The 13,028-nt window shown below is 33.3% G+C and overlaps 1 protein-coding gene across 1 annotated transcript in view; it reads left to right on the forward strand.

Annotated features, from left to right (window-relative positions):
• The first annotated feature begins 256 nt into the window (after window positions 1-256).
• LOC123526409 (protocadherin Fat 3-like) overlaps window positions 257-13,028 on the forward strand; it is a 43,598-nt gene continuing 30,826 nt past the window's right edge. The window contains exons 1-6 of the mRNA XM_053522476.1: window positions 257-368; window positions 1,021-1,120; window positions 1,955-2,085; window positions 2,588-2,635; window positions 3,808-3,966; window positions 4,729-4,822. Of these exons, the coding sequence (XP_053378451.1) occupies window positions 299-368; window positions 1,021-1,120; window positions 1,955-2,085; window positions 2,588-2,635; window positions 3,808-3,966; window positions 4,729-4,822 (602 nt within the window). The 5' untranslated portion in view covers window positions 257-298. The remainder of the gene's footprint in view (window positions 369-1,020; window positions 1,121-1,954; window positions 2,086-2,587; window positions 2,636-3,807; window positions 3,967-4,728; window positions 4,823-13,028) is intronic.

Genomic DNA, 13,028 nt, shown 5'->3' on the forward strand with positions numbered 1-13,028 from the left:
GCCAGCAAAGCTGTTCGATGACATTTGCTTTAAGCAATGAAGTTAACTCTGTATTATCGATATTGCATGATATATTGATTAACCATATGTTCTACAAATGGTAACAAAAAGATATAAAATCTGATAGCAAGCATATAATCTTTTGATTAGGTAAAGGGTATTGATTTATAAATTAATTGTTTTTATTAATTTGATTGTTTTACGTACGTAAGTATTATATTTAGTAATGATTACAGCAATTAGTGTTAAAATGCATTCTGGCTTGACCTAAATTGGTTTGCGATTTGAGTAAAACGTTATGGATTTACGCGCAGACTTTCTTCATTTAACACTAGTAGGTGTAATTCTGGAAATTTTCATAGAACAAGGTACGATTTATTTCTTATGGGTATAGATTTATAGAATGCTCACCAAAATGACGACATTTTTTTAGTTTAATATATAATGATTTTCAATTTTTCTGAAATTCAGGTTAGTATACAATGTATGTTTTTGTATTTTGGGAAGCAAGAACTCCTACATTGGCTTGAGAAGTAACACAGGTAAATTGACTTGAAACCGAAAACAAATAATTCATATTTATATATATACATATACATATATAATGTAGCAACATTTATGAAATATCTGTTCTGAAAATATATTTCATTAATCCTTTAATCGATTTTTACATGCTTACATACTCATGTGATTGAAGTGTCTTGTATAAGTATATGCATAATTGAGCCGTGCCATGAGAAAACCAACATAGTGGGTTTGCGACCAGCATGGATCCAGACCAGCCTGCGCATCCGCGCAGTCTGGTCAGGATCCATGCTGTTCGCTTTCAGAGCCTATTGCAGTTAGAGAAACTGTTAGCGAACAGCAAGGATCCTGACCAGACTGCGCGTGGATGCGCAGGCTGGTCTGGATCCATGCTGGTCGCAAACCCACTATGTTGGTTTTCCCATGGCACGGCTCATTATATACATATAGCATGATTTTGTATCCTAACAATCATGCGTCTTTGTTTATTTGTAGCTGATGGCCAATGCGATGATGCAACGAGACCCCTGCAGATCAATGCTACCTATTTCCCGCAATATATTTCCTCACCAAATTACCCGGAGCTCTACCCGCCGTAAGGTTTTAAGAAGAAAACGAATCATTACGATAGTTGTATCTGATTTCATTATAAAATCTTTTATAACAAATTACTGATTAAAATCGGTTCAGCTTTCTTTACAAACACTATGAACATGTTTGTTCTTTTAAATTGTCTATTGTGTACTTCAACAGCAGTCGCTGGTAGTCATAGTTAGAAATATAAATATTTAGGATAAAACAATATTTATTAGATATATTATTATTATTATTATTCCTGTCAAAAATTATTACGTTCATTGTGTATGTATCGCAGAAGGTAAAGCGACAAAGTTAGGTAAACGCCGCTTCATGGAATTTCTGATCTGCATACGTTTGCCCCGAAAGTAAATATTTTCGTTTCTTAAATGAGAGCATTATAAACATTCATTATTTTAAACCTTACTGTAAAAAGTAATAAAATGTCCTTGGAAACGGATATTATTGCCATCATTGAGAGATTGATTATGGTACAGTATTCCTCACATGCCTTAATCATAATACAGTCGGGTGAACGTAACGTCCGATCGTTCTTACGTTTACGTCACATAACAACTTGCTCTTATATCAGCAAGAAAATATATGTTTAAGATCTGGGCAAAATAAAGAATTTGAAACAATGTATTAAGACAGTGGACATTTTTATTTGATTTATTCGTAATAATACAATACAAACAGCATAGCATTTTGATGTCAGAGTTCAATAATGTATGATAATGACGCATTTGTATAATAAATTATTAAAAAGATTTAAATTCTATATGGAAAAGTACAATGTAACATTTTGCTTGTGCAGTAAATGAATATTTAGACGGCAGCAATATAATTTTAGGTACCAGGACTGTGCTTGGATTATAACGGCCCCATCCCCGTATGACAGGATTACTATCAATCTAGAATTTATTGATATCGAAGGGCTATCCATCCCCTGTAAATACGATTACGTGGCTGTCTATGATGGATGTAAGTATATATTGATATCGAAGGGCTTTCCATCCCCTGTAAATACGATTACGTGGCTGTATATGATGGATGTAAGTATATATTGATATCGAAGGGCTATCCATCCCCTGTAAATACGATTACGTGGCTGTCTATGATGGACGTAAGTATATATTGATATCGAAGGGCTTTCCATCCCCTGTAAACACGATTACGTGGCTGTCTATGATGGACGTAAGTATATATTGATATCGAAGGGCTATCCATCCCCTGTAAATACGATTACGTGGCTGTCTATGATGGATGTAAGGGCTTTCCATCCCCTGTAAATATGATTACGTGGCTGTATATGATGGATGTAAGTATATATTGATATCGAAGGGCTTTCCATCCCCTGTAAATACGATTACGTGGCTGTATATGATGGATGTAAGTATATATTGATATCGAAGGGCTTTCCATCCCCTGTAAATACGATTACGTGGCTGTATATGATGGATGTAAGTATATATTGATATCGAAGGGTTATCCATCCCCTGTAAATACGATTACGTGGCTGTATATGATGGACGTAAGTATAAATGTTCTCGTCATTAACCTGGTCAATCCGCAATGGCAGACAGTAATTAGCATTGCTTTTATTCAAGTTCGGTCGTTCTTAAGCTCTTGCAAGCATAATTAAGGGTAAATGTATCACCGGGGTGTGCCGAAAACTCATATGGAGAATATGTTCAAAAACGGAATTCACCTATTGTCATAATGGATCCACTTCTATAATATACAATCTCTGTATTTTTGCATGCATTATTTAAGATGACCTGACAATAAACACATACGTTATTCATAAACTTATCCCTCTTATTTATGAAATAAAGTGCATTAACTGAATTAGCAAGTATATTGTTAAAATATAATAATCGTGCTTAACAACCTTATTCTTGTGTATATAGCTGCTAGTTCAGAAATAGTAGAAGTTAGACTACTTTGTATTCTTACAATGATGTTAAACATACTGAGAGATACATTTACTGTGTTAATAGTTGCTAGTTCAAATGAAATGTTTAGATTATACAGGATTTAACAATGTTCAGAGGGATTGTTACAAACTTATTTATTGTGTTTATTGCTAGGTCAGAAGCTAAGTTAGCTAGAGTATGTAATATCTTTATAGAGGATGTAATAATATGCAGAGCAGTTTTTATAAACTTATCCATTGTGTTTGTAGCTGTCAGTTCAGGAACGAACATAGCTGGAGTATGTAATATCTTTATAGAGACTGTAACAACATTCAGAGAGGGTATGATAAACTTAGTCATTGTGTTTAGACAATGAAGCTCCTACTTGAAAAGCAGAAATAGCAAGAGTGTGTAATATCCTTATAGTGGCTGTAACAACATTCAGAGAGGGTATGATAAACTTAGTCATTGTGTTTAGACAATGAAGCTCCTACTTGAAAAGCAGAAATAGCAAGAGTGTGTAATATCTAACAACATTCAGAGAGGGTATGATAAACTTAGTCATTGTGTTTATAAAATGTAGCTCCTATTTGAGAAGCAGAAATAGAAAGAGTGTGTAATATCCTAATAGGGGCTGAAACAATATTTGGAGAGGTTATTATAAGCTAAGTCATTGTGCCTACTGTTGCTAGAGCAGGAGCACAGATAGCCGGATCATGTAATATCCTTATACAGTCTATAGCAACAGTCAGAGAGGTTGTTAAAAACATATTCATTGTATTTATAGCTGATACTAGTGCTACAGAGGTTGCCAAATTGTGTTATTACAACAGGGACACCGTCAATTCTCTGGTCTCCACCACTGATACCTTCTATGTCATCTTTATCTCTGACTTTAGTGCAAATTATGAAGGATTTAATATGCTAATCTTCACAAATAACACAGGTAAGTCGCCGATAATTTATGATTTGGCCATAACAACATACCACAACTTTTCGCGAGTTATTGTTAATTCGCGCTTATTATCAAGTTTCCGACTCGCACAGACACTACGAAAGTTGAGGTTCCCAGGCGGAGATACTAATGAGCTTTCTATTAAAACATTTCAAATTTCATGAACCTTTTTTAAAATGCGTGTAGTGGTTTTCCATCTATACCCGAACTATTTTGTAATTAAATTAATAGTAGACCTGCAAGATCTCTTCGTTCAAAATAGTTCAATATTTACACGACATGATATTGTTAAATGCGTTTAGCTTCATGAATTAAGTTAAAAACTAGCAAAAGTTATTTCTTTAATACATTTTAGAGAATATGTTGTGGTTATTTCTATAATAAATTTTAGGGAATATGTTGTGGTTATTTCTAAAATAAATTTTAGGAAATATGTTGTGGTTATTGAGTAGTCAACTGGTTATAAAATGTATGGAGCGGGTGCCGTTCCTTTCTTACACACCTTTCGTTTTGCGATGATTTATTCAGTCCAATGTTGCATCATTTTAAAGTAACAGAACCCTGAAACAACAAAAGTGTTAACTAACGGCGGCTTCCGGAATATCAAGAGCGAGAAAATGACGAAAAGTTGTATTCTCTTAAATCTCCGCCTTAAGGGTCACAAGACTCATGAGTATTTCTCTACTTAATCTGTTTATAGCTCCATCCAAGCAAACACTTTTGACGATTTTGTAGGATAATATCTACTTTCAGATTATAAACCTGACTGTGAAGGAATCACTAATCTGACCGCTACAACTCAGACACAGCTAATCATGTCTTCAAATTTACCTGATCTCTACGACAGGTGCGTACCGTCGTTAAAGCATTATTATGAGACATGCTCATTTACAGATTAATAAACATCAGCCAATTTGAAGTTTCTGAAGAATTCGTACCGTTACAGTTGCCAGTAATCGTAATTATGTTGATACAGCTGATTTCTTTCAAATCAAGTGTAAGCATATGTGGATCAATGACAGTAAGTATAGAGTTGAAACTCGGTATCTGGACGTCGCTTTTCTCGAAGTTCGGGTTATGTCGCAGAAATGTTCGAATCCCTTCAGAATTCCTTCTAATTGTATATATTTTCTCTTCGTTTAAGTGAAATTCGACTTCCTGGGACATCAGTTGCATCGAAGTAAATTTGAAGTTCCGTCAAACAAATTCATATGTATTTAGTCTCATTGTGGCGAAGTAAACCAGATGTCGCTTACGCAGAGGCATTTTTTTTTTTCAATTACTGTTAACGTATTCTTTACTTATTAAATTTGAAGAGGATATATCTTATATTATGAATTCAAATGGAAGTAAACATTTGTTTAAAACACTATTTATTGCAAAACGTAAATTAGTACTTCGCACAGGCACAAAAATAGACCTTTTTACGATGCTATTTGTTGATATGTATTTTACCAGAATGTAGTTTTATCAGTAGATGATGAAATTTGTCATGACTCATTTAAAATTGCAAGCTTTTTTAATGACCTTTTTACGAATATTGCCTCTATACTGGTAGCTAAACTTCCATGTGGAAAACAGAAATATGATTTGAAACCAGATTGTCTATCACAATTTTATAAAAGTAAAAATCCAGAAAACAAGGTATTGCATTTAAAAATTGTTTCAGAAAAGTTTGTCTTTAAGGAACTCTGTAATTTAAACTCTTGTAAAAGTACTGGACTGGATGGTTTACCGGCAAGATTTATAAAAGATGGTGCAACTATTTTAAAAATTCCTATTACATATATTATAAATCTGTCAATATCAGAGGGAGTTGTTCCTGATGATTTTAAAGAAGTAGAGTTAAACCACTGCGCAAGAAAAATAGTACACTAGATGTTGGAAATGATAGGCCCGTTAGTATTTTAAGTATTGTATCAAAAATTTTAGAAAGAGCAGTCTATGTTCAGTTGGAATCTTTTTTAGTGTCAAATAATATCATGTATGATTTTCAGTCAGGTTTTAGAAAGTCATATTCAACTGATAGCTGTCTTATTCATTTGCTGGATTCAATTAAAATTAATACTTCCAAAGGTCTCTTTACTGGTATGGTCATGTTGGACCTGCAAAAGGCGTTTGACACAGTTGATCATAATATTCTGTTTGGTAAACTGGAACTTATGGGAGTCAGATCAATATCTTTAAATCATACTTGTCAAATAGAAAACAGGTTGTTAGCGTAGTTATAATTTTTCTAATGCAAATGCTGTGACATGCGGAGTTCCTCAAGGTAGTATACTAGGACCTCTTCTTTTTTTCGGCGACGCCGTCTAAATTCGTTTTCGTTACCTATGTCACGTGACTTCAGTTTACAAATCAAACTACTTGATAACGCATTATAGATAATTTATCAAAATGGAAGATTTATGCAACACTCTTCCTGATTGGACGAGAGTGTCAATTTCTTTCACTCTGTTGATTGTGCTACGCTGAGTGAAATGTAGACAAAGCGTTTATCCTAAACGACGCTGTTCACAGTTTTAAAGCTAACTTTGGCTCAGTATATTTAGCAAGAATATTGATATATCTCAAAATGATAAGTAAGTTTAATAAATATGATAAAAACCTGTTCAAATACCAACATATATCAAATTAAAGAAAGAGCTGAATACGGTCTGCGTATCACATGAATAAGGGTGTGATAAGAGTCTTTTATGTAGTGAAATGCTTTTTAAAAGATTTTTCTTGTTACAATTATCGTCTGTATATGAAAAGGTTTCTTGCTTTTGTGACTTATTCAGATTGCATATTAAAATGAGTACTTGTTTGCTTTGATATATTTGTTATAAATTATTTAACTGATTTATTATATATGAATATTTTTCTTTATTATGGTATGCAAATATTGAACTCAGTTGAAATCTGTTTCATTATATATATGCTATATAATGACTGAATCTCATTACACTGAAATGAAGGTACGCTGCATACAGTTTATCTATGTGATATGACTACGGTCAAACTTTGTTTATGAAACAGAAATATTGAAATAATTACAATTGTATGTTTTGCTTGACCTTCACTTTTTATAGGTGTGACGTCATTGTCCAAAGATTCATGAATAGCGCCCGCAACCAACTTTGTTCAGCTGGGACATTTGACCCCTTTTATGGGCTGCTAGAGCTAAAACTAGAAATGCCTTTATACAGCGTCTCATGAACAGCTTGGTGGATCTTTGTCATAATTGGTCTGGAGCATCATTATAAGGTCCTCTTCCAAATTTTATATAGGAACTTGGGCCCTATTAGGGACCACTATAGCTAAAAGTAGATATGCCTTTCTTCGCATTAACCAATGTAATGGATTTTTATCAAACTCGATGTGTAACAATATCGTAAGGTCTCCTGCTATTTTGTTACAAATGGGGATAGGGACCAATTTAGCTAAAAATATAAACACATTTAATGACCTCTTCTCATGAACCGCTTCATGAATCTTCATCAAACTACTGCTGTAATTATTTGTCTAAACATAAAAGAAACAAAATTGCAACCCAGCACGCAAGCCTATATGGGGCCCATATGGGCTATATCTGGGCAAATGTACCATATGGGTCCCACATGGGACCCTTATTGTAAGTATTGGCCCATATTGGTCCCATATGGGACCCATATATAATGTCCCAGTGATGTAAATTACAAATGTATTCATTTTAAGTTTATATGTGGTGTCACCAGTATATAAGTTCATATTTTAAGTTTTCTTCGGAAATTTGTATATTTTTTGAAGTATCAGAAGAAACATGTTTCCAAGAAGGGTCCCATCTGGGTCCCATATTGTAAGTATTTGCCCACATTGGACCCATATGGGACCCATATACAATAACTCAGCGATGGATATACCAATGCATTTCATTTTAAGTTTAAAAGTGATGTATCTAGCATAGAAAATAGTTTTTTATGGTTTCTCTGAATGTCTCTACGTTTTCTTTTCTCTCAAAAAGAAACACATTTCCCAGAATGGTCCCATATTGTAAGTATCTGCACACATCAGAGCCATATGGGACCCATTGAAGTGATAGAGCAACGTCTTGACTTTAAGACCATAAGTGTTGTCACTAGTATAACAATCCTTTTTTCTATGTTTTCTTTGAATTCTAATACATGTACATTTCTTTGGTCTCAAAAAATATGTTTCCCAGAAGGGTCCCATATGGGTCCCATCCCAGCAAACAAAAGACGTCTTGAAGACGTCTTTATTTGGTTGTTTTATGGTCATGTCATCTGTGAACAGAAAAAAAGACGTTCTTTTCCGTTGTTTTACCTACGAAATAAAGACGACTTTTAAAAGACGTTTTAAAGCTGTCTCTGTCTATAAGAAAATGCAAGGTTTCGTTCTTCTTAGCTGCAATAACATTTACAATATAAACTGTTAGGAAAAAAACTATGCTATTAGACATACCGGAATGTTGGATCGAAGGTTTGATAATTTTCTTACTTCATAATAGAAAGGACGGGTATAGCATTTTTATTGTATTTTCAAAATAAAATTACTAGGGTTACAAAATCATGAAAATGGACTAATACTAGTAAATGATTTTTTGCACTTCCGAAATTATTCCTAATTGTTATTACAATTCGACTGTTGTATAAGCTATTTCGAAATTGTGTAATTACTTTTTAATAATAACATTCATTCATTTTAAAATATTCAGGAAAGCTATACTGGACATTGGGAACATTTATAATGCATGTTTGTAACCATGGTAACTAAGGGTCCATCCCTCTCTACACATGTTATCTATTAGTCACGCCAATGGTTTACACACTATTCAGATAATTGGATGAAGGTTTAAGCTGCAATACAGAACAAGCTTATTCATTATGTACAGAAGGGACCGATGCAGAAAAAGTGAGTACAATACTTTAAACATTATTATAACATAATAATTATATAATTATTCGTCAATAACTTGACGTACTTATAAGATATCTATTTTAACATCATTAGCTTTTTTTTTAATCTGCATTCTATTTCCTTAAAAATATCTCATACTATAAACTTAGAGAGGACATCTCAGAAAATGTTGATAATAGTTTAAATGCTTCCATTAAATGTTTAATCAGTACCTTATTTATCAAAACTGTTTTTGCATTTCTATTTAATTTACGGGAAAATGATGAATGATAATTATAAAAAACTCGAATTTAATATATTTCAGGTGATATTAAAGCTATAAATTACGACTTACTTTTTTGCAAATAGTCTTAATTTTCATGGACAAATGCTCAGACTGACATTATTTTTTTCTACTTTACAGAATGCCTTTACAAAGAATCTGATGAAGTGAGTTGGAAATGCAATAGATCAAGATAAAAAGGTCCACAATGATTCTGAAACAACTACATGGGCAGCTACAATGTTTCGGACAGTTGACAATTTCAATCAATCAATAAGACCCATACAATTCCAGAACGCCCCTAAATGGCCCATACTATATATACGACATGGGACCCAGAAAGGTCCCACATGGGTTATAAGATCTGGGACCCATAAGGGGCCCACATTGGTCCCATATAGTATATCCCATATGGGACCCATGCCAAAATGGTTTGCAAAACCCATCTGGGTCCCATATGGGTAGCCCATATAGGTCCCATATGGGAACCCATATGGGTCCCACATGGGTCCCATGTATGTTTGCTAGCTGGGAACCCTACGAAACCTTTGCGAAAAAATTAAAGAGAACCATTTAAATTGTTAAAGTGCGGTGTTTAGTTTTGCAATTTGAAAAATGTTAGATGAAAGATAAATGTTAGATGAAAAATTCATAAACTTCTTTCCTTATTACAATTCGCCGACCATCATTTTTAAAGATATTTCTTGTTATGTTATGTTAATGACATGGTAACAAGCATTGATAACGATTGTAAACTGATTTTATATGCTGATGATAGCACGATTTTGTTTAGCCACAAGGACCCTGAAATCATATCAACTAAACTTGGTCTAGTGCTAAGAAGTTGTTCAGAATGGCTGGTAGATAATAAGTTATCATTACATTTAGGGAAAACTGAATATATTCTTTTTGGTCCCAAACGTAAACTTAGCAAACAAACTCAATCGGGTATTAGCTGTAATGGTCATACAATAAAGGGCTCAGCTCAAGTAAAATACCTAGGTTTATTTATTGACAACAATTTGTCAGGGGAAACCATTGTTCAGAATATTGTATCCAAAGTCAATACAAAACTAAAATTTTTATACAGACAGGGTAGACGCTTAGATTTTAATACAAGAAAGATTTTATGCTCGGCGTTAATACAGTGCCACTTTGACTACTCTTGTTCATCCTGGTATGAAGGCCTAAACAAAGATTTAAAAAACAAGCTACAGATTATGCAAAACAAGGTTATTAGATTTATTAAAGGTTACCCTCCTAGAGAGTCTATTACAAGTGAAGATTTTGTTGAATTGAACATGTTGAATGTTAGAAATAGAGTTACACAACTAAGATTAAGTCACATGTATAGAATATTTCACAACAAATGTCCACCTTATTTAAATGATAATTTTGTACGAAAGTGCGACAGTATAAAACATAATACAAGATCTAGTGAATGTAATTTTACTGTACCTAGTGTCAACAGTATAAGTAAACAGACATTTTATTACAGCGGTATAAAGGATTGGAATTCCTTACCTAGTAACATTAAATCAATTGAAAGTTTTCAGAGGTACAAATCTAGGGTCAAAGAGCATCTAATAAAAATCTAGTAGCAGAATGTAACAGTGATTTTTCATACTATTGATCTCTGTTGGAATACATGTGTCTGTGATATTATTTTTAAGCATACTTTTAATAATTCCGTTTTCCACCTAAGTCTTGACCCCCAGTAATCTTGTCCTACATCATTTTATGTGTAAAATGGACCCCATTGGAAATAAGCTCTTAGCTTAATGGGTTATCCATAGGTCCCTAGCATTTTAATAACACATGTAATTTTTAGTAATGACATTTGGTATTATCCTATTAAAAGTATGCAAATTGTGATACTGTGCTACTTAATGTAAAGAATTGAGATTTCTTTTTAGAAAGTATGTTTTATGAATGACATGTCTGTGATATTTATGTATTGTAATGTGTTCTTTTATGCTGTAACCTAAATGTAAATAAATAAATAAACTGATTTTAATGCGCATGCGCTCTTTACGTGTGGCAAAAGAACGCTGAACAATAAGTAAACCTACAAAAAATAATCATTATATTACGAATTGCTTTGCAACAATAAAGATGATTTTAATCAATTTATTAAACAGAATGCTTTGATTAAAGATAGGTATGTTGTTAATCATATCTTACCTGAGAAGCCGGCTTTATTCTTATTTTCGTCAGAAAAGAACAAGCATTCCCAAGTCTATTTCCACACACAATACAATTATAAAACTTGTTCCTTACATTTAAAATCACAATGTCATAATTTCTTTCATTTTATCTGTAAAAGGAGTTTTTTCTTCAAACTTCAAATAGCATTTGTATATATTTTTCTCCGACTTGAGAGACATCTAAATTATATGAATTCTTAAGGGACGTGGCTCTTTGTCACTGGTTTTTTTTTTTAATAATAAGCCGGAAATTATTACGTAACTATTATGCAACTGACATGAACATAGGTCACCTTGGTGATCAACAAGGGCGGATCCAGAGGGGGGCGCCCCCGGCGCCCTCCACACCCCCCACCCCCTCCCCCTAAAATCGCCGGAGCTTAGGTAATTTGTCTTTTGTTTTGGGTGAAAAGTGGAAAATATACATTTTTCTCGCTCGCTACGCTCGCATACGTAATTTATCTCTTCTTTTTGGGTGAAAACAATATAAAATATGCATTTTTTCTCGCTCGCTACGCTCGTATATATAGGACGGATTACACCAAACCGGAAGTGACTACTCAGTGTTACATGTGAAGTAGTCCAAAATGTAGTTCCATGCTATGGATGAAATCTGGTATAATGAGTGACACGAGGAGGTGACAGTTAAATTTTTGGCTTATGTTTATTGCTTATAGTATTGAGAATAGATCTAGACCATTTTCATTGTAAATTTCTTGGAATAAGTTTTATTCTTTGCGAAAAATGTCTACCTACGCGTAACTGCTAAACGGCTGTTTTCATGGGGGCATTTTTAGAGGGTGATGTTTCTCAGAACAGATTATTTTTCTTATATTCAACATAACATGTCAATATTTTTCTATTTTTGATAAGAAGACATGTTATACTAAATGACCATATATGGTTTTCATATCATTGAAATGCTCTAAAGTGCTGAAAATGAGTTCTGAATGTTTTGTTATTAATATGAAATAAATAAGGAATTGAATTGGTAGAATGTAACCTATAAGTTGTGAAGGGGTAAAAAATTAAACTTGTTTAGATGTGGCTGTAAACAGGCTAGTTTGGCCAGATTATGATAGAAGATGACAATTTCAGTGCAATTTAGCAGAGAAAAAGAAGAAAAACTAAAAATATTTCAAAATTACTGTTTTGGGTGTATTTTTTTCAAAAAATGCATATTTATTGACTAAATATTGGTATGTTTTAGGTGTCGGGGGTGAGTTTGGGTATATTTTACAGTAACAGTGTGTGATTTGAGTGCACTTTATGGTAAAACTTGATAAAATATGGCAAAAATAAGCTCAAGCAAGGAAAAGTGGTCAAAAATGATGTCGTGACAGCTTTTTTTCCAGGAAATTTGGCGCGCTAGCATACGTTACTGAAAAAGCCATAAAACCTTGAAAATTGATTGTATCAAACTGAAACTGGTATTTTTTTCATGCATTTAGGTTACTGGTACAATTTAAGTGAAAATAACACATTTTGAGTATGAAAAATGTTTCTTTAAGGACGGATTACACCAAACCGGAAGTGACTACTCAGTGTTACATGTGAAGTAGTCCAAAATGTAGTTCCATGCTATGAATGAAATCTGGTATAATGAGTGACACGAGGAGGTAACAGTTAAATTTTTGGCTTATGTTTATTGCTTATAGTATTGAGAATAGATCTAGACCATTTTC

The sequence above is a fragment of the Mercenaria mercenaria genome, chromosome 14 (assembly GCF_021730395.1).
Source record: "Mercenaria mercenaria strain notata chromosome 14, MADL_Memer_1, whole genome shotgun sequence".
NCBI lineage: Eukaryota > Metazoa > Mollusca > Bivalvia > Venerida > Veneridae > Mercenaria > Mercenaria mercenaria.